This window comes from Polypterus senegalus, chromosome 3 (assembly GCF_016835505.1).
Source record: "Polypterus senegalus isolate Bchr_013 chromosome 3, ASM1683550v1, whole genome shotgun sequence".
NCBI classification, from domain to species: Eukaryota; Metazoa; Chordata; class Cladistia; order Polypteriformes; family Polypteridae; genus Polypterus; species Polypterus senegalus.
This window is the reverse complement of record NC_053156.1, coordinates 97300282-97328146: the sequence shown is the minus strand read 5'-3', so window position 1 is coordinate 97328146 and position 27865 is coordinate 97300282. Positions and strand designations below refer to the sequence as shown.

The window sequence follows — 27865 nt, the reverse complement described above, 5'->3', positions numbered from 1 at the left end:
CCTAAAACTCTTGCACAGACTGTAAATGGGAGAGTCACATCTTGCAACTACTTGACAAGCAAGGTTTCTGACCACTTAATGTTTTTGAGTTTTGCCCAAACTGTGGTTAAGATTTTTTTTCTTATTGACTAATGGATTTTACAGTGTCTTTGTGTATCTGTTCTACACAGTGTTTTGAGGATTGTTGTTGTCTGATATGTTTGTCATTTTATTGTAATCCAAATTATTTTTTAATCAATAAGTTTATCATCTTTACCCTTCTCAATATGCTTATGTCCACTATCAGTATGCAAGTAGTCTTCAAACTGGGGACTCATAACTAGGCCTATTACTTCCAAAGGTCCAGTAAGCTAGCTACCCTAAGAAACTGCATTTTCCTAACTAAATTAGTAATTGCAAAATTACTAACCTGTTAAATTTTCATTGTGTTACAGATCATGTATCCGTTGGAGGCCTAGGAGACAGTTTTTATGAATATTTGCTTAAGGCATGGCTAATGTCAGACAAGAAAGACGAAGAAGGCAAAAAAATGTATTATGATTCCATTCAGGTAAATACAATGACCAAGTATTTTTCCATAAACACATTAATAATAAGTAACATAAATGAATGTGATACCTATATGGGGTCATATTTTGTAGTGACTTCTGTTTAATGGCTGCTCCAATTGACTAACTGTTGGGCATCGAGGCAAGGGAGCTATTATGGGTTTATTACCAAATATGAAGTCAGTGGGTAGTGTAGAGATCATAAATAAAGGCTAGAGTGTAGTGTGGTTATGGTCTGCAACAATACAAGCTCTTCTGCTCCTCTAGGCAAAATTGTTCCATACCCCATTAGTTTGCAGGATCGGTGCCAGTAACACATACAGTACAAGCCATATGTAATCCAGTATCTTCCCTTTCATACACAGAGAAAATATTGTAGTGCTACGGCACTCCCACGTTCATCACTTTACAACACACAACATATGCAGCTTGAGATCTGCTAGGTGCTGAGTCTATAGTAATTGATTAATAAACCCATCTGCATTAATGCAAATCCCATGGTACTGCACCTTCTCTCATTCCCTGTCATGTTTGTCAATAGATATAAAACTGGGCATCTGTGGGGAAAGCAATCACTCAAAAAACTGACTGGCAATGTACTTAAACAATGTGCTGTGGAAATTATAGCCAGTCCTTTAACACTGTTCTATGTCATTGTCCTTCTGGTAGCATTCAAAATTTCCTCGTCTTTTAGAAAAACTACTGGGCCATCTCTGTTTTGTAAGAAAACACAAAAGAGGCTATTACCACTCTCCACAGAAGCAGAACCCTCTATATCTGCTGCTGCTTGCACCAAAGCAAAGTTCCTAGTAGACTCAGTGACTTGATTATGATGGCAAATTGTCTTTCTTGGTAAATGAGTCTGTGACAATGTATTTTAAAAGTAAGCATCTGTGTTTTTAGAGTACCTGCTGTTTTAACGGCTTCCCCTGTGTGCATTCGTACCCTTTGTTTTAATATGCTGCGCTTCTTGGTCAATCAACAATTTCTCACCCCAGAAGTAGAACATCCAAGTAAATATTTTTATATAAAAAGGTGATTGTGCTAATTACTACAGGCTAGTACGAGTAATACACACTAGAGGCAAATTAAATATATACAATTTTGTGAAAACTTAGTAAGAGATATATATTCAGCATGAATTTATTCTCTGAGCCTTCTCAAATTCAAGAAGGATAACAGGGTAAAAGACAATTGCAAGATCCACCATCAGTTACCCTTTGCAGTGACAATTATGTTACTGTGTTATGTAACAAATAACATTAAGCCCATAGACTAAGCAACCACTATTTCACTTTTAAAAATAAACAACAAAAACAAACATATATAAAAGTCACTATGAATTCAGCAACAGAAAACACAAAACTAGAGTTGTAAATGCATTAGAATTATATTACTTAAGTATGAAGAGACTGCTGCATTTTTTAGGCTGTCTCGATAGTCCATTTTTGTTCAGTATTCTTCCTAATTGACATATAATGAGTCCACATAGTTTTTTGGGACATTGCTATTCACATGTATTTCTTAATAATTATTAGTTTAAAAAGGGTTTTTTCCAAGGCCACTGCCACTGTTAGTGATATCTTTTATGTATTCTCAGTGTTAGGAAACATTTCTTGGAAGTTCCAAGGTTGTTTCTGAAGGAACTCTTTTGCATCAGATTGTGGAGTAATTCTAAGAGAACTGTGAGAATTTCCTTTTTTTAGTACCTTGGTTAGTATCACACAATATTTAATTCCCTATAATTTATATTTTCACCACAGCAAAGAAAAATCAAGTCTTTCCCAGTATTACTGCACAGCTAGTAGTACATTTTTCAGGACCAAACTCATTGTCACTCACGTAAACAACTCAATCCCCGATTCTCTCATCCACCGGTAACAAACATCAACTGTATTGCATTCATATAAGGAATCTTCTCACTGCTACCTACGTCCTCTCCTTTGGGGTTACTGAAGAGCAAGAGAGAGGCTTTTTTAATAAAGAAGTGCATAACCTAGCTATACATACACATCTAAGCTCTGGCTCATTTTCCATTAATGAAGTTAGTTTTCACCCATCCTAAGCCAGTTTCCACTGCTGAAGTATAGTTGTCTCAGACCGTCACACACATGCCCATCATTTTATTTATTCTATAAGGTAATGTAATGGTCTCGGTTGGCTCCATATCCTTTGGCAGCTTGAACCCAGAGCTGTCAAAAACATAACCAAGGATGAGCTGGGCAAATGAGAACTCGCACAGTCAAAAGGTAGGTGTAAAGTACATTAGTGTTTTTATTTGGAAAGCAAAAAGAAGTCAACATCATGTGCATTATAGTGCAGTGTTCCTGCTTCTGCTAAATAAACAAATAAATAATCCAAAAAACCAGTGCCTGTCCATGAGCTAAACATCAATTCATAATTAATTCATGACTAAACCCAGAACAAAACCATACAGTAATCAGATACTTTTTGCTGTCTCACTCTCTCTGTCTCTCTTTGAGCCTAGCACATATTCCATTCATTGTCTCCCAGTTCACCACACAGTCTTCTCAGCTGGCAGAGACATCAGCAGCTGTGGTTCCCACATCTTTCTCTTGTGCCGACTGCCTCATTCAGCATCTGTCAGAACACTGTTAGCTGGCTGGGCCCTCTGTCTTCCACTACACACCACTCAGTGTCTTTGGGATCCCTAGGAGGACACCACCATTGTCCTCCACTACTCCAAACGTAATCAGCAGGAGAAATTTTGGGAATGCTGTTTCTCTCACTATCCACTATCACAGACCACCTGCCTTCTCAAACCAGCTCAGACATCTGATACTGCTTTCTCACGCATAATTCTTTTCCTGTTCTGCTTCTCCCTATTTCCCTTTGCAGGGTCTTTTTTTTTTAAGCTGCCTGTAGGTGCAGGTGCTATAAACATCACCTGTGAGGCATGCAGAAACCACTTGAATGACCCACTCAAATCTGTATGTGAATGCATAATCAGCCAAGCAGCCCAATCAACCCCAGAGCAGCTTGTGCACATTTCCACATGCACCTGTGACCACCTGGAGCTTGCATACCTCGTATTATTTATTTAACTTTAAAAATGCACGGAGCCATGATCCTCTCTCATCAAAAATAGGAGACTGTGATTTACAAAGCCAATGCTAATAGTTTAATCTGCTTAAAAATAAGTATTCCCTTAAGGACAAACTCAGCACATGAATTACATTGTTTTAGCTTCAGTATTTTAATGGTATGCTGTAGGGTTATGACAAATGTGTTCTGAGACATTTTAGGCAGGGAAGACAAGTTTGAGGTAAGATGCTCTAGTTATTTAATCAAAGTAAGACTCAAGGTAGGGTAGGTATATTCATCTAAGCATGGTGACAAAGGTTAGACACGTTGCATGTCAATTAGCACATGCAAGTAACAATTTCACTATACTTTGTACATGTGGCAGTAATGACCATATTAATCTTTAATGAAAGTTAAGGTAAATTGCCGAGTTGTTTGCTGAGAGCAGAAGGGTTAATGTAGTTTGATGGAAGTTATGTAACGTGTAGTAACGGTTAGCAAAGAATTGTATTTCTAAGGTTAATGGAAATTAGTTGAAAATGAATGTACAGTAACAGTATAAAAGGTGTTCTTATGCAATTGATTATTTTGATATGAAAGGACTTTTATAAAAGTATAAAATGTTTAGCACAGCCTTTTGGAATTTGACTCTCACCCATGTTTGCCTAGACAAAAGACATCCCCTGCTGACCGTGCCTAAGAAAATGCCTTTCGCTCCTCTGAAGATGAACTTGCAGTTGCTGCGAAAGCCACTGACTAATTGTAAAAAAAATGTAATATTCTGTTTGCTTCCGTCACCTGTTTGTAAATAGAGTAGAAAGCCACACTTCTTAGCAAGTTAAATATACCCTTTATATTTAGCACCATGTTTCCTTATCTTAATATCTCTGACATGGTTGCTGAGGAAGGGTAAAAGAATACATTCTCAGAGAGCATGCATCCCATGTGTGTAAAATGGAACTACTATTAATCAATTAGCCTACCCATGTCTTGCCTAAAGCAATGTGTTTTTGCTTCAAATAAAAGCAAAGCCTATCGGATGGAATATCCAGTCAGATTGAATCCCAATCCAGTTTTTCTTTTTCTATATGATTCTTATGAGCCATGTTATTCATACGTTTGGGATAACTAGTCTCTTTTGACAAACACATGTGGAAACTTAGTGGCTATCCCAAAAATGAGTTTACCATACAGTGCTGCTTTCACTAGTCCATCTATAAAACTAATTACATTTAGAAAAGATAATATGTTGCCAACAGCATCCCTGAGCACAACATTTTTTTTGTCCACAACTTCCAGTAATTGGCAAAATATTGGTTTGTTAAGAGTAGATGTTATTTACTTCTGCCTTGAATAAAAAAGGTCTAAGCTTGTAATGTCAGTAGCAGTAAAGATTAAACTATCAAGGTGTGATTGAGATGGCTGAATTAAAAGTAATCAGATGGACTGTCCATGTTACTTTTCAAAATCTGCTAACTTTGCTTGAGGATAATTACACTTGCCTAGAGCAATTTTTCACCATTGTGTCTTAAAAGAAAAGCATGCAATGATGCATTGTTCCTGAAAGGGAAAAAACATTTGCACTGATTAAATTTCTGCTACATGTTTCTCATTACCATTAGTTCTTCCAGCAGAGGATGTTGCCACTTTAGATAATGGCCTTTTCTGAGTAAAGACCTCTCTTACTGAGATCCACTCTTAGAAAATTACTTTGCTTATCATTGGTTGCTTATCGTTCTAAGGGTACAATATATTTAAGTTTCAAGAATGTAACTGAATTGCAAATAAAAAATGCACCAGTCAATGCTTTAGATGAGTGGTTTTAAATCATTTTGTTTCATGTACATCTTGAATTCATTTGGGCTACACAACTGGTATAAGTGCTGGTTTGACATACACCAAGTACGCTCGAAGAACATGACTGTTCAGCTGTAAATTTACTAAAGGGGCTTTATGGTATGTATAAAAAAGAAAAGCTTATTACCAACAGTACTAAAACTGTACTGGTTTAAAAAAAAAAAAAGAAAAAGTGCCTCTCACTCATTCGAGAAGCCATCCCTTTTAAGGAGGGATTCCCAAAAATATATGCCCACCTGTTTACTCTGTGAAAATCGTCTTGGTGGAGTTCCTTAGATCATGCTGTGCCCTTTTCTCCATCCTCCATGCTGGAAAATGCAGTATTATTCCTAAGGCTGTGTATTACACACTAATGTAATATATAATTATACTCCCAATGAGTCCGATGTTAGAGGGAAAAATGCAAAATGGCAGCTCTATGTGTATTTAAAGTTAAGTTCTATAGTGACCTTGCTTTACACTAGAATTACCACAAGCCTACGAAAAACTTTGTAGATCCGTCCCACCTTAAATCACTTCTTAAAATCATTCACAGCTCTCCACCAGCGTCTTTTGTCATCTAAATGCGCTGATAAAATCAGGCTGCAAGCAGCCGGCTATTCCATCCCCCCACCGACTTAGAACGTGCACAAACTTCTCCCAGCTCATGCCTTGATTGATTTTCTGTTTTAGAGTGGAAATAATAGATCCTTATTTGGAACATACGCATTTCATGTGTGTTTCGTTTCTACAGTAATCTGTGTAAACACATTTATAAAACAGAATCATTTTTCATATTTTAGTAGTAAATGACAAAATGTAGACATAAATTATATAATGTATGAAGCATGAAGTCAAGATATCAAAGAAACACTTTCACAAAAGGTACAAATATAACAGAACAAATGCGCTTTTATTCTAAAGTGTAACTGCAGAAAAAAAAAAGCCGCCTTATCAGGCCATTCTGACGCATGTTCTCTACAACTGGCACGGTGGCGTAATGGTATCAGTTGCCGACTGGGAATCTAAAGGTCATGAGTTCGATCCCTCATGACTCCGTTTTGAGAAGTGAACTGATCTTATTCTTACTATTTTAGAATAAAAACATACATTTGATTTCAGTCTGTAACAGCCGGTGTAATTTATGATACTTGTAAAGGTTAGCTTTGTGTTTTTTTATTCACTTTTCATTCTGTCAGTCGCGTTCAGGATCCTTCCCTAAGCCCCATATCTGACACTGCTGTTTGCACATAAAGACGCGCTATAGCTCTGCAGTGTATCACGATACATTCTCTTACCAATGCTAGCGAGTGAAGTGTCTGCATGCACTTTTTGTGGCATTACACGTGTATTTTTTGAGAATGTCCATGCCAAATAAATAACATTCGAGCTATAGCGTGTCTTTATGTGATCCAAATAAATAACATTCGAGCTATAGAGCGCCTTTATGTGAAAAATTGGATCACATAAAGATGCGCTATAGCTCGAATGTTATTTATTTGGAGATGCACTATAGTGCGAATGTTATTTATTTGGCACGGACATGCTCAAAAAATACATGTGTAATGCCACAAAAAGTGCATGCATACACTTCATTTTGCTACCATTGGTAAGAGAATGTATTGTGATACACTGCAGATCTAGCGTCGGAGCAAGAATGCACATCGCACTTTTGCCATCGCTGTACTTTGTATATGTATATGGGAAGCTCTGCATTTTACATGTGCCTTTACACTGTAGGAAGTGAGTAAATAAATAAAGGTAACTAAAGGTAAATGAAGAACTGAAGCTTGTTGATGCTGCATCATCTTTTCTTTTTCCATCGCCTTTTCCTGTAAGAAGCGTTGTACACACTTCACTCTGTGCTGTGGTTTCTATTACACACCTGAAAGAAAGAGACAATATATGTGAAAACATCATCGCACAAATGCAATATTATTTGAAAACGAACCGCGTCAGATCGGGTTTTAATTTATGCTGGCGCTATTACTTAGAGTCAGATCAGGAGCTTATTCAGTGCACGCAAGAACATGCAGGTGGGCAGTTGCTGTGTGCTACATACAACATGCTGGCTGTGATCAACGCACATTTGAAAAAAAGCTTGTGATAGTACAAGCAACCGGCCACCTGCGTGCTCCTGCCACACTGAATAAGCTCACGCCTTCTGGTGCACAATGTCAGCGCAGCAGCGGAATAAAAAGAAGGAGACAAATGCATGTGACATTTTGAAGAAATCATTTTATGACCTGAATAGTAGCAATCAGAAAACATTGTTGCACTAATGCAATATTATTTGAAAACGAACATTGACAGATCAGCTGTAAAAGTATGGCATTTCTAAATGTTTGCTTTTTTTCAGTCTGATTCTCTCAATCAGACTGTATATTTGTCTCTTATTCAGTGCGCTTACTCAGTGCACGCAAGAATATGCAGGTGGCCAGATGCTGTGTGGTACAACATGCTGGCGGTGATCAACACACATTTTAAAAAAAGAAAGGGACAAATATATGTGACGTTTTGAAGAAATCATTTTATGACACGATTTACCTTTATTTATTTACTTCCTAAAGCCTAAAGTCACAAGTAGTGTGCAGAGGGCATGCTCAAAAATGTGTGTAATGCCACAAAAAGGGCCTGCTGACACTTTAGTATGCAAGCAATGGTATGTGCATTCTTGCTCCGATGTAGAAGGGAGCTGAGTTTACCTCTGTTACAGCCCGCCTATGTGAAAACAGTAGTGTCAGATGCGGGGGTGGGGTGTGTTTGAGCTCGTGAATGCGGCTGAGATAATAAAACTGACTAAAAAAAAAAAAACAAACAAAGCTAACCTTTACAAGTATCATAAATTACACCGGCTGTTACAGACTGAAATCAAATGTATGTTTTTATTCTAAAATAGTAAGACTAAGAGCAGTTTACTTCTTAAAATGGAGTGGTGCAGGATCGAACTTGCGACCTTTTGATTCCCAGTCAGCAGTTGATTCCATTACGCCACGGAGGCAGTCATAATGAACATCTGTCAATGTCGCATGTTAAGGCGGCTTTTTGTTTCTGCAGTTATATTTTTGAATAAAAACGCAATTGTTGTGTTAGATTTGTACCTTTTATGAAAGTGTTTCTTTGATATTTGGACTTCAGGCTTCATACATTATATAGTTTATGCCTACATTTTGTCATCTACTACTAGAATATAAAAAACGTTTCTGTTTTAACAATGTGTTTACACAGATTACTGTAGAAACGGAACAGATATGAAATGTGTGTTCCAAACAATGATCTATTATTTCCACTCTAAAACTCCACTACACTCCCAGACAATCAATCAAGGCATGAGCTGGGAGAAGTTTGTGCACATTCTATGTTGGTGGGGGGATGGAATAGTTGACTGCTTGCAGCCTGAGTTTATCAGCACATTTAAAGGACAAAGGACGCTGACGGAGAAGTGTGAAGGGATTTAAGAAGCGATTTAAGGTGGGACGGATCTACAAGTTTTTTCGTAGGCTCTGGTAATTCTAGTGTTAAACTCCTGGTTCATGTGAGAAGAAGTTATCTCATAAAAATAAACAAATTAGTTAATTTTCTCTATGGTTCAAGAAGTACAGAACACTAAACATTTTATGTATTTAGTTATATAGATAAATACTGCGTGCCGTGGTGCTTGCCCATGCTAAGTTTCCAGTGGATTCTTCATTCTTTACATTGCTCTTTTATGCAGCTTACTATACTTAGGAGAACCACTTTGTGTTGCCACACTAGTTAAAATTCTTATGCAACTTTGGCAGGCTTGTTGTTTTAATATGCTCCCCTGTAGCTTACAATTCACATGATGGAATGCCAGCTCATACTTTTAGAGACTTTTCCCCAGGCTGGTGCAACTTGTCAGTCCCTAGCAACCACTTCCATCTACTTGCAGCTGTGCACAAACTACTTGAAACAGCAGAGTGGTCCTCATTTCCGCTGTTGTCATTTTACTTTGTGTTGTTATTGGTAGGTGCAGTACATTTTTATTTCTTAGTTATTTTTTTTTTATTTTGCAAAATAAAGCTATTTTTAATATAAATTAATTAGATCGGTTGACTCAAATAATTCTTTTAAAGATAAACTTAAAATCTCATTTATTCAGGAAAGCATTTAATTTAGCCTGACATCCTGACCCTTCTTTCAGTTTACCTTGCGGTCCAGGTACTCAGGATGATTTTCATTTGTATCACAAATTATGTTATTTGTTCAGGGTTTTCTTGTAGCAGTTGTATTATTCATTTTATTGTGATTTATTGCCTGTTCTTCTCATTCAAAGCTTTGCGTTTCCTGTATTTATGTGGTCTTTTATGCTGATATTATTTTGTATCCAATGCTATTTATTTGATCTTTTTTCTTATTTTTCCCAGTTCTTCATTCTGAAATTCTGAGCATGGAAAAGGTGCTATTTAAATGTATTATCATTACTTCAGTTGATTAAAATGGTCCTTATGAAAAGAAAAATCACAATAGAATTTGCCAGTGTAAACCTTTAAAATTGGGGCAACAGAAGCACCTAAACTGTATTCAGTCTGAAAAGTATAAAAGTATACACACATAGATAATAACATGATATTTGCCATAACTGTGATAATTTTAATTTGTTTCGTGATATTAACGTCTACCCCTAGTGCAGGGTGCCGAGTGGATTCTTGTCTTTACATCCATCTTTTAGGAGCTCATTTTTCTGTAAAGGGCGGCTCACTGTTGCTGCAGTAGTTTGAATTCTGATGTGACTTTTAAGGCCTGCGTTTTTTTATAGGCTCCCCTGCAGCTAGCTCTGATGCGGCACATTTGCATGACAGAATGCCAGCTCATACTGCCTGTGGCTCATCCCCAGGCAGAAGCAACTTGTCAATACTACTACAATTGTCTCCTCCATCAACTGCATACTTTTCAAAAAGCCTACTGCTATAGCCATATGCTAGACAGTTTTCTGAACTAGTTTTTTGGCACTTAGGTGGGTTTTCATTTTCAATTCTCAGTATTGTTTTTAAGAGTTGTGAAGCTGTTGCATCCTGATTCTGGCTTATTAACACTAAAACTCCTGAAGCCTATGAAAAAACTTGTAATCCCAGCCCATCTTAAATCCCTTTGCACCTCTCCATCAGTGTCTTTTTTTTTTTGTGTGTGTGTGTCGATCAGCGCAAGCAGCCTGCTGTCCAATCCCCTGCCTTGGTGGAACTCAACTCGGGCAAAAACTTCTCCCAGCTCAAGCCAAGGCTCCTTATCTGCATGTGAAGTTCTTGGAGTTGTATAGGGTAAACAATACAGTGTTTCATTATTTGGAATACATGCATTTCATTTGTGTTCTGTGTCTACAAAGATCTGGGTAAGTGTAGGATGAAAGGAAATGAGAGAAATGCAAGACATGCTGAACACATACCTAAAGCAGAAACTTTTTCCATGTTATACTAATAATGACATGGAGTGTATAATGTGTGTAGACTTTAGTCCAAATATTAAATAAACACATGGCTTTTTTCAAGAATATAACCAAAGAAGAAAAAAAAGCATTCAATTTGCATGTGGCTGTGAATGAGTTAAAAACTCAAGCTCAAATGTCAGACAACAGGGAGTTTACATGTATTCTTGAATAGTGCAGAGATAAGAACTGCTGCCTTATAACCCGAAAGTCCTAGGTTCAAGACCGAGTGCTCCACTTTTTCAGTAGTGAGCTGCTATTGTTATTATTATTATTATTATTATTATTATTATTTCTACAATATAATGAAAACATACATTTGATTTAAGCCTGTAACAACTGGTGTAAATTTTGGCTACTTGTATAAGTTAGCGCTTTTTTATTATTCATTTTTATTCTCTCAGTGACGTTCACGTGGTACAACGAACTTGCCTCCCCTGAGTTGATGGCATTTATCTCCATTCTTTTCACAAGAGCAGCACTGTGGCTGATGCCTGCTCAGAACTATTTTGTCATACCGGCAATCAAAGTTGCGATGTCACGTGACCACTATCAGACTGGACAAAGGCAGGACTGTAGCAACAGACAGCTTCTTCATAATAATTATAATAGCAGCTCACTACTGAAAATGTGGAGTGCTTGGTCTCAAACCCGGGACCTTTGGGTTATAAGGCAGCAGTTCTTACCTCTGCACCATTCAGGAATACTTGTAAACTCCCTGTCGATTGGCAGAGAGGATTTGGCAGAGGGGAGCAAACTGCCATCAACAGGACAGTAGTCCATCTTTGGGCCCATTCATGCATATTTTTCCCAAAATAGCTGGGCCAGTTTAGATTTGCTAGTCAACCTATCTTGTATGTGATATATGAGTGATACAGATTATTAAATATATCAAAAATACCCATTTGACACCCTGGTTGTGTCTTTATTTCAAGTTATGTTTTCTGTTAGTCTTTCAAAAGGAAAGTACAGTAAATGATTATTAAATTTTTTTTTTTTCATCTGATACTGACACTTTGATATGTGATATGGCTGAAGAAAACCTCACTTTAAGTGTTTCTCAGACACTAAGTGAGTTTGTCTTACACAGCAGCTTTTGTCTATATGCTATGCAAGTGCCATGGAAAACACTCAAATTTAATAATTCAAGCAGTAATCATGTTTGTTTTCTTTAAATTATAATGTAAACCTGCAGCATTTTAAACCCTACCAGTGAATCATATTTTACCCTTAAACATTAAAGATACAGACAGCATGTTAACAGAAAAGAAGAGAATAACTATTCAGAAAGAACCATCCAAGCATGTAAAAAGTAAGAAGCCTAACAGACACTGAGCCAAAAAACATGAAGAAAATTAGTGAGGTGAAAGGGACATGCAGTGTTATTGTTTAATGTTGCTCCCAGAATTTAAAAGTTAAGCTATCAGTCGGATACCTTTATATGAGAGAAAAATAAATGAGTAATACAGAAATGTAACATGCTCATCTTAGAAAACATATTTTATTATTTTGTAATGGATTACTATACATATAAAAAGAGTTCAGAATCCACTTACATGTTAGTGTTGAGGAATTTACTTCAAATACAGTAGTTAACACCTAAATAATATACAGTACCACACTGAACTGTTGTATTTGTATTACTTGCTTATTCACAATATATAAAATGATAATCAAGTAAGATAGTAAAAACAGGTATGGTAAGTAAAGTCATGAGGACACTAAGTATTCCTAATCACCTGACAAAGTTGTGGTATACCTTCTTAGTCATCTACTGTCATTGTTTTAATTAAGAGTACAAAGTAGAACTACCTTACTTGGAAACTTCCATTTTCCTTACCTGAAATACATATCTTACCACAACATTTCTGATTTACTTACCTAAAAAATATGAGATGAGCATAAGGGTACAGCCATGGCTGCCATCTGGCACTTTTGACCTTGAGTTCATTAAATTGTGCTTGAGGTAGGGATTTGTTTGCATATGGGAGTTATATGGTTTAGATGTGTGTGGTAATCTGTCTGCTAGGCATTACCAGTTTAAATGAAAGTTGACTTTCACATAGTAAAAAGAAAAAGCACTTACCTGTTTTAATTGTCAGACTGTGGGGGTGCGTTTCCACCAGGATGTTAACTTTGCCTTCAGCAGTTAAGCATGATTCAGTGCTTTCGGCAGGTCAGGCCAGATGGAGGACGCTGCGTGTACCCTGTCATAAAGACGAGTGTCTCCCTAGCCCCTGCTGTGGATAAAGAGAAAAGTGCAGGTCATTTTAGTTTAATTAATTTTGTGCATGTAAGTGTTAGTCTTAGAAGGGTTCAGAGAACGTACCTGTTTGTCCAAAGGGAGCGCGTCAGGATGCACTCAGACTAGCACTGCTGCTAGCCTGTTTAATACCTGCCTTGCAAGGGTTGAGTGTAGCACCTATGCAGAATGCACCTGCGTCAGTCGCAATTGACATGAGGGAGCAGCATGTCACAGGATTGACTGTAAGATTTGTTCCTGCCTCTATGGGTGGTCTTTAGACTCAATGCTGTGGATATTGTGGTGGTATAGTGATTTCTTTTAGTATACCAACCAGCGGCTTGTGCCTTACTTGTATATATTCTATTCTAGATATCTCCTAGTTATTGTATTGTTTTGGTGGAGGTATTTTGTAGATTTGGGGTTTGCGGTGCACTTTTTGTTGCATATACACTGTATTTTCTTCTTGTGAATATTTTTGAAATTGTTTGGACTTCGTTGTGTGTAGTTTCTTCCTAATTGTTTTTTTTTTTTCTCTTTAGGAAGACTACCATTTTGTGTATATACATTTTTGTCTTCATGTTTCACTTTAGGGCTAGCAAATTCACTATAAATATTATTCATATTTTTGATTGTGACATTTTTGTGTTTTTGCGCACCTGTAAATAAAATACACTTTTGTTTGTGGAAAATAACACTTTTTGTGTCTGTGTCTCCATATCTGATATCCACTGTGTAGTCTGGTGCCAACCTTGTCACTTCATGGGGTGTCACATTTGGTAATGATGTGATTGTTCAAAATCATGTAACTGCTAGCCATTTCTAAACCAAGCCCCATTGTCATAAAGGTGAGTTTCACCTCCTCCCCTTTTACTAAGTCAACAAACTATTTTGTTTATTTTTTCCTGATATTCAGGGAGAGATTGTTATCATGGCACCACATTACCATGTCCTTCACTTCTTACATTTAGACTGTCCTAGCATTCCTGGTAGTCAGGCCTGCTAGTGAAGAGCAAGTCCTACAGAGTTTAAGAGTTCTGTGAAATCACGGAAATGTTCGAAAACTTCACTGAACTCTACAAAATGTACTGAAGTTTTAAGTGGATTATAAAGGTGAAATTGGGATTGGGATTGAAATCAGTAATGCTAGAGTATTGATGACAGCAATAATCTTACAATAGACCTGAGTGGTAGTTCTACATAGGACTGATGCAGCTCTGTGATGTCACGTTGGCCTCACAAAGAATCGTGAGGTGCTGGGGACAAAAATGTTTACCTAGCTGGCCCAGGTTGAATTTACAGGAAATAAAGTGACAGATTAACACAGGATATTGCTTTGAAAAACACTTTGGGAAAGTTTGCAAATTAACAGTAGTTATCAGCTTAAAGATAAAATTAAGATACAGTACAATCCAGTCACACCGATAATATAGCAAGGTGCTGAACACACAGTTCAGGCAGGCTTTTGTGTTCTGGGTCAACATACAGGCAACATTGCTGCCCTAGGTATTTCTGAAAGTGTGCAGAGTAAAAAGAATTACATTATTTGTGGGCCCCTTAAAGTGATGCATAAATGACATTTGGTCTAGGGCTGTCAGAATAAACATCATTATTTGAATATAGTTCTAATCTATTTGAAAAAAAATGTTATTCAATGGCAAATGCTGACATTCATTTGTAAAAAAACAACCCTTTTTATTTAAATAACTTTAATAACACTAATTTCAGCATTGTGTTACTCCAGACACACTATGCTGCATTACTTCTGTATTCTGCATGTTTTGCATATCACTTTCATGATCAGAGTTGTAGAATTGAGGTCGTGTCCAGCCATTAGATTTTATCAAGTTAACTGAAGCACACTCGTTTTATGAAATAGAATTATGAAATGTATTGATAAACACAAGGATTATAAAACCTCAAATCAGAAAAAGTTGCATTTGTATGTAAAATGCAAATTAAAAAAAATGCAGCAATACTTAAATTTACTTGAACTTTTATTTCATTGCAGACAGTATGAACTGTATTTCATGTTTTGTCTGTTCAGCACACATCCATTCCTGCATTTCAGGCATGTGACACATTACAAAAATAATTGGGACAGGGTCAAATCATTAATGAGGTAAACTAAATAAATAACAATACAATTTCAAACAGGTGATGTCAATAGGTTATTGAAATCATGATTGGGTACAAAAGCAGTAAAGGCTGAGGAACAAAGATGTTCAGAGGATGTCCAGTTGGTCAACAAATGCTTGAGAAAATTATTGAAATGTTTAAAAACAATGTTCCTCAAAGAAAGATTGGAAGGAATATGGATACTTCTTCCTTTAGAGTACGCAATATCATTAAACAATTCAAGGAATCTAGAGAAATTTCAGTGCATAAATGGCAATCGCGCAAGCCTAAGCTGAAATCACCCATGATCTCTGATCCCTCAGACAGTGCTGAATTAAGTACCATTACTCTTCAATGGCTGATACTACCACATGGCCAAGGTATTACTTTGGCAAACATTTTTCAACCACTATAATATGGAGTTACATTTACAAATGCCACCTAAAACTTTACTATGTAAAACAATATTCTGCACATATTACAAAGGCATGGCTGCAGAACAAGATGGTAGAGATAATGGACTGGCCTGCCTGCGGCCCTGACCAGTCCCCAATAGAGAATGTGTGGAGAATTTTGAAGCGAAAAATCCAAAGATGACGATGATCCTGTACTATTGCACACCTTAAGATGTGAAGAATGGGACAGAAATAACATCTGAAATACTTCATCACTTGGTATACTTCGTGCCAAAACATCTTTTAAGTGTTCTGACAGGAATAGCGACATTAAAAAGTGATGACACTTTACAATCCCAAATTTTTTAGTAGTATGTTGCAGGCCTGAAATGTAGGAATGGATATATATTAAGAAATGAAATGAAGTTTACTAGAAAAAACATTAAATAAAAGTAAATTTAAGAATCAGTCAGTCATCGTTCAACCCGCTATATCCTAACGCAGGGTCACGGGGGTCTGCTAGAGCCAATCCCAGCCAGCACAGGGTTTTAGAAATATGATGACTACATATACAATCACTGGCCACTTTGTTAGGTACACCTATTCAACTGCTTGTTAACACAAATATCTAATCAGCCAATGAAACGGCTGCAACTCAATGCATTTAGGCATGTAGACATTATCAAGGCAACCAGCATCAGAATGGAGAAGAAAGGTGATTTAAGTGACTTTGAACATGTTGGTTGTTCGTTCCAGTATTTCAGAAAGTTGATCTACTGGGAAGATATCTAATGAGTGGGTATTCTCTGGGCGAAAATGCCTTGTTGATGTCAGAGGAGAGTGGCCAGACAGGTCTGAGCTGATAGAAAGGCAACAGTAACTCAAATAATCACTCATTACAACTGAGGTATGCAGAAGAACATCTCTGAACGCACAACATGTTGAACCTTGAAGCAAATGGTCTACAGCAGCAGGAGACCACACTGAGTGTCACTTCTGTTATTTAAGAACAGGCAACCGAGGCTACAGTTTGCACAGGCTCACCAAAATTTGACAACAGAAGTTTGGAAAAATGTTGCCTGGCCTGATGAGTCTCGATTTATGCTGTGTCATCTGGATGGTGGGGTCAGAATTTGGCATCAACAACATTGAAGTATGGATCCTGCCTTCGATCAATGGTACAGTCTAGTTTTGGTGATGGTGTAATGGTTGTGGGGGATATGTTTTGGCACACTTTTGGCCCCTTAGTACCAATTGATTGAGTATTGCTTAAATGCCAGCCTACTTTAGTATTGTTACTGACCACGTCCATCCCTTTTTGACCGCAGTGTACCTATTTTCTGATGGCTGTTCATGTCACAAAGCTAAAATCATCTCAAACTGGTTTCTTGAACATGACAATGAGTTCATTTTACTCAGATGGCCTCCACAGTTACCAGCTCTCAATCCTATAAGGCACCTTTGGCATGTGATGGAATGAGAGATTCACATCATGAATGTGCAACTAACAAATCTGCAGCAACTTCATGTTGCAATCATGTCAATGTGGACCGAAATCCCTGAGGAATGTTTCCAGCACCTTGTTGAATCTATGCCACAAAGAATTACAGCAGATCTGAAGGCAAAAGGGGATCCAACCCGGTACTAGAAAGGTGTACTTAATAAAGTGTCCGGTAATTGTATATCGATGTCCAGTATACTGAAGTATTAGAACATTGTGTATCTGTAGTAACGAAGCTGAATTTGGAATGAGGTAAATAAAGGACCATTCTTTTACAATAGAATGTCAGCTTTTCCCAACAAATAAGATTTTTTTATATGGATTTGAATTATGTTCAAGTAGTGATACTTAGTCAGACAGCCCTAGTTGAGCTCCTTGCTGTGTACTCTGTGACTTCATAGGAAAAGCACTTCTCTTTCTGACTCAATAGTTTAGACCCTGAAGTTCCTTTCTTGAAATAATTCTGTTTTCTCAGTCTTCCCGGATAAGGCTCTATCATTTAATCACAATTTGTCCTACAGCATTTTAGTAATTTTCAGTTGCTGGCTTGTATCTTCATTTGTAAAATGGATAGATTTTTCTAGCACACTACTGTACTTTTTGTTTGTAATAACCACAGATTTTAATAATGATTTTAATAATATTAAAAATAATGAGGCTTACAAATGCACGTTAAAACATCTATGTAGCAGTGCTTAGAACTTTTAAACTACATTCGAATATTAACTTGTTTTTAATGTAAACATTCAAACCCTAATGTTTGCATAACTCAAACAGAGTTGTTGATCAAACAGAAACAACAAAGATACTTGTGTTAGTGGGTGCCACTTCTCAAAGCACTTCATTACATTTGGGCAACAGTTTTTGGGTAGGTCATCTTGTTTTTCTTTGGCACAGCGATATTATTAATTTTGTTATACAATTGAAATGGTGAAAGGGTAGAGAAAAATGTGAAGACAGCAGCCAGCACTTCAGTCCAGACTGTCAGCTTAAAGTAGCTCTCTTGTCAGCCACAGTGATGAAGAACAAGGTGACTGGTTTGCCAAATCTGTGTTTGAAACTTAAAATATTTTTAAAATGTTTGTTTACCAGGGAGAGTTCTATGGGTGGCAGTAGTCACTACTGTACAACATTCTGATTTGTGTCATTGCAAGTAAATCTCCCTGGCAGTTGTGCTCTTGAACTGCTGTATAACAAATGCCTCCACTAGAATACTCATCTCTGCAATATGAAAAAGTCTGTTATAATTAATTGATTTTCCACAAATGATGACTATAATCATCTTGGCTTTGTGCTAAGTAGACCTGTCATGTCATTTTCTAACCCACTTAATTCAGACTAGGCTTGTGAGAAGTGCTGGAGCCTATTCTAGCTAGCCTAAGGGCACAAGGTCATCACATGGCGAACGCACACTAGGGCCAATTCACAAAACCTGCATGTCTTTGGACTGTGGGAGGAAACCAATGTAGACACAGGGAGAACATGTAAACTCCATACAGGGATGACTAGGCATGCAAACTCAGGTCTCCTTACTGCAAGGCAGCAGTGCTTCCAATACCCCACCGTGTTGCGCTATAAGTAGACATGAAGACAGTAATGCTAGGTAAAGTAAGCTGTCAGAGTATCTCCCCCTTGTGCAAACTGGATTTCATGTTATGGAAAGCAGATACTTATTCTATATTTCTCACTACTGCAGCATAGTGTATCATTTTGTAATTCATTCCCATGAATCATCTTGAAAGAGAACTGTCATCATGTCTTGCAAATATTCATTTGGTCAACTTTTTCAAAAAGAATGAAGGAATGATATTTATTTATTTACCAGACTAAAGAGTCAATTAGACCATTCTTCTCTTCTTTTATTTACTTGACTTTTTTTGTTCTTCTATCCAACTTTCCCATTTGTTAATGAAAATCTTAAAGCAATTTAGATGTTTTGTAACAGAGACTAGAAAGTAATCACAGTGGGATTAGAAATAATCCCTCGAGATGTGCTACACCAGCCTAATCTATATGAAAAGATCCTATTGCTTATATATAAAAAGTGGTGGCGTATGATTAAAAGTACTGTATTCATTTTATAGTGAGGTATTGCAGTGTTTTCAATCACTCTTTTCAAGTTTAGGGTAACATGAGGAATTAGTTTACGTGTGATCTATTTGGATATTACTGCTAATATTGTGGACATCTTATGTAATTTTTGTAAGGTTCTTGAATGACAAGCTATGAAGATAATTATCATGACTTTTTACTACAGCTGTACAGTGAAGATGTACTGCACAGAGGGGACTATAAATCTCAGCTCAGAGGCTACATAGAAAGCAATGAGCAGTTGTTCAAAATAACTATTGTTATAAAAGAAGACATCTATCATACTGTGTTTTTTCCTTACGTTTATTATCACTTAGTGAGTTTCAACATATAAATCCTGTCAACCAGAAGTTACTATGTATGGAGGCTTCACTAAAAGGCTGATTTTATTTCATTATTGAATAGTTTAAATGTGTAGTGTAGTGTGCAGAGATTATTACTTGTAAAGTTTTCAAAAGTATGTCATCTCTGCATTCCTCAAACTTCACAGCAATGGGTTATGTTCTATGGCTAGCTCACCATTTTCTTTCTGGTTAGCTCAATAATTGCTAGGTGGCACGATTCAAACCACATATTTACATTATTCTTTGTTTTACTGCAATAAGCAAATGATTGTATTGTGTCATTAACCAATATCTTAGTTTTCAAATGAGCCTATAGGTAATGTATTCCCTGAACATCTAAGATTTTTTTTCATTTATTCTGTTTGTTTCTTTCATTTTGCTTGAAGCATAATTCCTAGATCACATTCCCAAGTTAGATCAGGTTTTAAATAGCTTTCTGATATAACTGACAAGCCTGTCCGCTTTACCATACAGTCTTTAGCCTGCCTTACTATGTAGAAATTAATTGAACATTCCGTATAACAGACTGTGAAATATGAGACCTTTAGAAGCAAAATTACCCATTTATATAAGATAGCTGATAATGATTTTAGTAAGTTTTTAGGCAGTATGAAAGAAACTGTCTGTGATCCTGCTGCAAAATGTACATGCAAACTTTAACCCAGTACTACTGAAGTAGACACCAATTATTTATGACCCTGAACTAGATGTGCACAACAGAAAATACACAGCATGTATCTTCTTAAAGTTGTGTTACAGATCTTTGAATGGGATTCACTATGAACACACATCAAAAGGATGTTTATTTGATTTTTCACTGTTCAATTGTTCCTTAAAAGCTAACCTGTTATTTAATTCATCAAGTTGGAAAAAAAATGTAGTGTGTTTCTTTCTTTCTTGTATATCTTCATTTTTTACCAGGAATTTAAATACACAGCTAATTCAGTATGTGCAGGTATGTGACTCACATATTTATTCCTAGTTTGAGACCTTCCCTCCTTCTTCTTATCACTAGAACTTGATTTATATGTGTTTACATTCTTGTGGTGCTAACTAAAATATATTACTACCTGTATGTTTGATAACTGGGGAATACCAATATTATGTTTTATTTTAATTTGACAGTTGTCATCATCATTATATGTACCATGAAAAGGCTTGCATGTGTAAAGCACTGCTCACAAAATATCTGACTTGCTAAGTAATTTGCGCACATATAATTTTTGGCCTCAATCATGGGTATAAAACTCAAGGCCCATTACAGATCCATCTCTTGGACCTTTATAAAGCGACCTGCTTCATTATTATTCAAAACTTGTCATAAATGAACTGCAATGACTGTTAGTTTTCTCAAAGATCCCCATTAATATACATTTCATATAGAGATTGTATCCATATATAATTTTGTCAAATTACATTTAAACCTGGCATTAAATTACATCTCCAGTGTCCAGCACACCACACCTACTATTCCTATAGTCAGAATGGAACCTGGCAGTTGGTTTTGACCCAGTAGGAAAAGTGAAAAGAAGATGACATGCCACACAAAACATTTGTGTTTAACAAAAATGCCAAGATGTGACAGTCTTTCGCAGGAGATAGTGCATCAACTTCATGCTAACTGCTATAGCCACTGTGCTCACTTTTTAAAGTCGCACAGGTGCCAGGACTGGCTGCTTTACCACAGCTCCCACATCCTTCTTTTGCATTTTCTGCTGACTTGATTGTTGTCTCTGGATAAAAAAAACACATTCTTAGTCCTTTTATATGTATATAATATCTGTCTTTGTTTTGTTATATATTTGTAATTAATGTAGATCACTTTTCAAAGATCCGTTTTCACTGTGACATAAGAGTGTTTTTCTGTTTATCAATTTCAATCAAATCCATTGTGATTCAATACTGTATAACAATAAAATGTGAGCACTTCCAAGAGGTGAATACTTTTTGTAGGCACGGTATATATAATGTATACATACTGTTCATACTTTGTAGTATGTATATATGTGAGTATGTGTGTGTATATCTAAATAACCCTCTCCCTGTATCTTTTGGGCATGGAGCCCACATACCAGTATCCATATTCTGGGAGAGTTCTCTTTCTTTTTGTGAGAATTATTGATTTGTAAGAGAGGTGAAGTTTTAGATCATAGTTTGTGTCTTTTAACCACTTAAACCAATTTGTCAAGGTTACCTTTGCTGTTAACACAAGGCTACTGACATCTTAGGTCTATGGCTCACTGAGGCACACATGATCCTCCTTCTTCTTGCCCAGGAGAGCTTGCTCTTCCCATCTTTGCATATGTCCTTTGCAGCTCAAATGGATGATGGGTAAATACATTTGTATTCAAATGCATTCTGCTCTAGTGTTGCAAGTATTATAAGCAGCACATTATAACCTTATGTTTTCTTATGGTCTCTAACTTCCATTGGTGCTCAAGAGGTATATGGTATACCAGGTCCACAACTTATCAATAGGTGGCCAATTTTAAATAAATAATCGGGCCCCAAGAAGGTGCAGAAACCAAACAGGTGTGTCAGTGCGTTTCGCTGTCAGGTTAATTGGGGAAATGGCGGGAAAGTGCTGGTGCGAGTGAGCAAGAGAGGTGACACAGGTAGCCGTGAAGAGAGCCCTCATGGGAGCATGTGGCCTACACTCAGGGTCTGCTGAAGTGACTCACTCTGGCTGAGCTGTTGAGGGAGCCTGAGTAATGCAGTGCTGGATGGTGTGACTCACTGCTTAAGTTGGGTAGGCAGTGGGAGTTGGCGTGGCTCTGATCGGGAGCCCTTTTGGAACCATAGACAGTAGGGACCTGAACCTGGGTTCGGATTGGGAGCCATGGGACAACAAGGACCTGCACCCGTGGAAGAAGGTTAGCTGCGCCTGTTGGTTTGACGTCTCTCCATGCTGCAAGACATCCATTTTAAAAGGGAAGCAACAGGGACTGTGATTTTAAGTAGAATACTCCTACCTAGGATTTCAACCTTGTTTTAACAGATTTTGTTTTTTTTTAACTTCCACTATCACTGACTTTTTATGGATTATTTATTTATAATGGATGGATCACTGCACTGTTTTATTTGGGCACTTTGTTTTGTTGGTTTTTAATAAAAGCACTAATCACTTTCACACCTACCCTTTGCTGCTGCATGTGTGCCCTTATCTACTGGGCTTATCCCTTGGGTACATTATCAGCAGTGGTGGGTCCAAGAGCTCAGCAGTGTGGAGCAACCACGCCATCACAAGATAGTTAAACAATATGTATTTGAAAATAGCTGTGATAAATATAAAGGGATTTAAAATTGATTTGTATCATCCCTATAGCCTTAGTTAGAAAGCCTAGTATAATTTCAAGATGACAGCTTTGAATAATTTGTTAGCAGGTGCTGTAATATTTGTTAGCAACAAAATAACACCCTCAGGCTGTGCCATTTGTAAGGGGGCAGGCAGGGCCTAAGGCAAATTAGACACTGCTAGTACTAGTTGGCATGTCACATTCTTTGATTATGGGAGTATAATAAACAATTTATATAATCAGAAGTGCACAGCTGCCACCGGCATCACTGATGCCATGAAATCAAAGCCCAGCACTGTCCAATCGAGAGGACCCATATCATTTGTCTATGCTATCCATAAGCTTCTGCCCTGCAGGAGGAAAGTGAGCATTTTCATTTAGTTCTAATTACTATAATCAAACTAGCAAATTGATTGCAAATTTGTCTGAGGGTCAGGTCAAGATCACAGTTTATATAAAGTACATATAAATAATATGTAAAAAACACATTGATACACCATGTTTCAAACTCAGTTTTCCTATAGCAAGGTGATTAGGCTGTTCTGCTATGATTCTCTAGCTTTATACAACCCATTTTGTATTTGCATTTAGTGCTTTTACACTCAATATGTAAGGCTTTACATTTATTTACATTACATTTATCCAGCACATACAATATGTGCCCATTTATAAATTTTATTGAGGTACTCGTGTTGTGAATTTCCTAACTTTATATTGTGTATATTCAACTAGATTTATATCATCAGTGATTTCTATCTTCATTATTCTTCATCATGTTTTTTTTGTGTGTGTGCAATGATGCAGATTACAAAAAAGCAATTATTCATTTTTTTTTTGTAATTTGAATTGCATTTAATATTTCTTTAAATTACCAGCTGACACCAGCATGTTAAACAGTATCAGCTGCTACAGGACCCCACTTTGGAAGATGTTCTTTGCTCTGTAACCCTTTATTCTCTTTACTCAAGCTAATTCCCTGAATCCTGTCCTCTTGTGGTCAAGTAACTAGACTGTCTGGTTAACCTTATCAAATGGTTTTTGAAGCCTGTAATAAATAATGTCATGTGCCCCTTATTTATCAACTAGATTTACTGACTTCATAAAAAACTTTGCTACCCTAGTGACGCATAACCTTTAGTGTCTGAACTAGCCAATATCACAAATGTCCTGCATAGCTGATTCACATCTTGTGTTTTTTAATTGACTCGATTCATTTGCTTGTAATGAAAAAGTTAGCAAGGATAGTTTGGCCATCTTTCTTTTTGTAAATGGACATTATTTCTCCTTCCACTTTGCAGGAATTTACCCAATATGTGGCAATTTCTGAGAAATCAATGTTAAGTACTTATTTTATTTAATCACTAGCTTCTCTGGGCATCCTTGATACATGTTGTCAGACTTACTGTAAGTGATTTATTTATTTTTATACAGCATTTTGTGTTTTGTAATCTGCATTGCATTTAATACTTCCTTAAAATTACCAGCTGACACTTGCATGTTACTGATCTCTTCACAAGTGACACCTTCAAAAAATTCTAGAATATTTACTGTTTTCTGTAAATTTAATTTCACTGCTGGCCTTAAATAGTGACAAGTCCATTTCAGATTGTGTTTTATGTGATTAGTAATGTTTTTCTGTATGTTTGTTTTGACATTCCTAATTTTATGTTTAATTGGTGCTTAAAACTCCAAAGACAAGGGTTTAAATCCTTTAAAGCCTTTGGTGTGGAATAGTTTCATCTTGTGTATCCCTTTTCCCAAGGTTCTTTGGTTTCATATTCCAAAGACATGCAGGTGAGGTCGATTTGGCCCTAAGAAAGTAAGTGTGGATTTGTAGAAATAAGTCCTTTGCAATGTGCACTATATGACCAAAAGTATGAGGACACCCCTTCAAGTTATTGAGTTCAGGTGTTTCAGTTGCCCCCATTGGTAATAAGTGCATACATCTCCATTGATAGATTGGGTCAAACTGAAGAGCTCAGTGACTTTAAATGTGGCACTGTCATAGAATGCCACCTTTGGCACAGGTCAGTATGTGAAATTTCTGCACTGCTGGATCTGTCTCACCCACTGTAAGTGATCTTATTGGGATGTGGGAGCATCTAGAAGCAACAACAAAAAATCTCCTACCCTTTGTTGCATCACTCACAACAGAGTTCCAAACTGTGGAAGCAACATCAGCACAAGAACTGTGCACAAGTAGCTTCATGAAATGGGTTTCTATGACAGAGCAGCTGCATGTAAGCCTAAAATTGTATGCAATGCCAGGCTTTGACTGGACTGGTGTAAAGCTTCTTGCTATTGGATTCTGCAGTAGTGGAAATGTGTTCTCTAGAATAATGAATCACACTTCAGTATCTTGTACTGTGATAAACGAATGCCTGGAGAATGCTACCTTCTGGTGGAGGAGAATAAGGATCTGGGGTTGTCTTTCAGTGTTTGGGCTAGATATCTTGGTTTCGGTGAAGGGTACACTTAATGCTACAGCATACAAAGACATTTTAGACAATTGTGCACTTCTGACTCTGTAGCAACAGTTTCAGGAAGACCCTATTCTGTTCCAGCTTGACTGTGCCCCTTTGTTCAAATCCAGTTTATTAAGATATGATTTGACAAGTTTGGAGTGGAGGAAATCAAGTGGAGTGTATACATCCCTGACCTCGACCCAGCTGATCACCTTTGTAATAAACTGGAGCGCCAATTGTGATACCTGACCTCATAAGTGCAGTTTTGGCTGAATAGGCACAAATTCTTGGAGACTCACTACAAAATCAAAAGCTGTTCCTGGAGAGTGGAGACTGTTATAGCCGTAACAGGGTTTTGGGGGTAGAGGGCAGCTCTTTATTGTTTAACACTGATGCAATTTTCTGATATGGCTTATACAACTGGCATTTCTTGGGTCATTTCTTATATTATTTTTCATTCATAGAGGACTTTTGTTTGTTCACAGTACCTTTTGCTTCAATATTTCCTACTTTAAAAGTTTTTAGAGTCTGTTCTGCCAGCTTAGAGAAAAATATGTATATATGGGACATCAGTTCATGTCAGGAGAATACTTTAAAAAAACATTGTCATGCCATCTTGTTTGAACTTCTGCCTCCTAGAACTTGATCACTGATGATGAATTGTTATTCGTATATAATGACCCACATTCAAAAGTATAAGAAACTGCACAGATCTCGGGGAGTCTGTAAGCACACTCCAGAAAATCTAGCAACAGTCGGGTGGTGTCCGTATTCAGCTAAGTCAGTCCATAAGGTGGAACTGTAGGAATGCATATAGTTTTTGGCTGCTAGTTATTCTAGTATAGTCATTCAGACTGACAGTAGAATTCAGCATGAAAACTTGTACCATTAATGACCAATGACCTGGTAATGGTGATCAGCGGATAGGCAACTGAAAAGGCTGCATTAGTCACGTATGTAGGTTATTGCAAATGTAACATACAGTACAGTATATGCACTAATTTTACATAATCTAATAAAGTATGAAACTAGTGAAAAACAGTAGCTGTTCAGACCTGTTGTTGAAATGACAACCAGTCAGGATTCTAGACAGACAGCACGCATCACCCTTGATTTTCGGCCCCCTTTGCAGTAAGACAACCAGTCAGTACTGTAGGTGAATGATGTATTTATGATTGACACTTTTTAAGTTGCTAATCAATAGTTTGCAGTCTTTTTTGAATTTAAAAGTTATCAGAAAGACATTAAGATTTTATAAGTGAGTTAAATGGTAAAGTGATAGCCAGCTTGTGTCACAATAAATATGATCCTACTAAGGTCTGGTTAATGCTTATCACCTCCAGTCCCTCAGCTGGTGAAGAATCCCAACTCTTGTGTTTACAGCGTTACATTTAAAGTCTGATGGAGGAATTCAAAAGACACAAAACATGTTTTAATGAGCTCTATAGAAATAGTGAATTTAAGGGATCTGGACAAAAAGTTAAATCACAGATAAAATAACATTTGAAGAGAACTGATTTGTCAGGGTTGCTTGTTTAATATATCGACGAAATTTGCAAACCTGATAATCAGTAGAACTCATTTGGTTGTGTTTGTGTGTTTAGAGAGAAATGCTTTTAAGAGTAATTTTACCTGATTTAAATTTAAAATTTTCCTTTTTTCATGTTAAAGTCTTTGACCCCAGTCAGATTTGTTTTGTAAATTGCTGACTCTTTTTCTGTCTGTGTTATAAGACTCCAACAGTTGCCTGTTTGTTTCCTACTGTTTTCATAGAATAAAGATTTCATTAAAGGATGTGCCTCACTTAACACACTTTTAAAATAAGTGCCACTCTAAATAGGTTAGTAGGTTTCATGGCAAAGATAACATTGGAGATTAACCTACTCTCTATTAGGCTTATAAAACTCACAGCTCAAAATCAGACCTTAAAGTTATTAATTGTATGGTATATTTCAGTAACTTGATCCAAATGCATTGACCTTGCATTTAAAATCTTAGTTTTTACAGCAAAAATGTACAATATAAAAGAAGTAGATAAAAATATGCATTTAAATAATTTTTTATATACAGTATGTGTAAAGATATGATTATACATTTACAACAACATATTTTCTCTAATCCCCAGAAGGGTAAGTAAATTCTAAAACTTCCATGTCTATCAAGTATTTTTAATGGAATGTAGCTTGTAATATCCGCTACAGAGATTTGACCTTCTGACAAGATATCACCAAAGGCAAAATTGCCACCAAGACAGTATTTCAAATGACGCCTCACTCAGCAAACCGCAGTCAGTCTCAATGAGAACTTATCATGCCAGCGCAGGCAAATGAGGATCACTAGAGCACAGTTAATTCTCTAAATACAGTATAAGGTGTGCTTAGGATTAACTTACAGTGGGAGAGTGAGAAGTGAATTGCTGCTCTGGGACAAAGCCTGTCACATTCTTCAAGGATACCAGGAGGCCGATAATCCAGCATAAACTAAAGGTGTGGATCTTTGTGACTTTCAGGAGGCCAGCGTATTATGATGGGCTTTGTGGGA

At 36.9% G+C, this 27865-nt stretch overlaps 1 protein-coding gene across 1 annotated transcript in view; it reads left to right on the top strand.

Annotated features, from left to right (window-relative positions):
- man1a1 (mannosidase, alpha, class 1A, member 1) overlaps positions 1–27865 on the top strand; it is a 458739-nt gene that overhangs the window by 391200 nt on the left and 39674 nt on the right. Inside the window, exon 8 of the mRNA XM_039747655.1 lies at positions 435–550. Within this exon, the coding sequence (XP_039603589.1) occupies positions 435–550 (116 nt within the window). The remainder of the gene's footprint in view (positions 1–434; positions 551–27865) is intronic.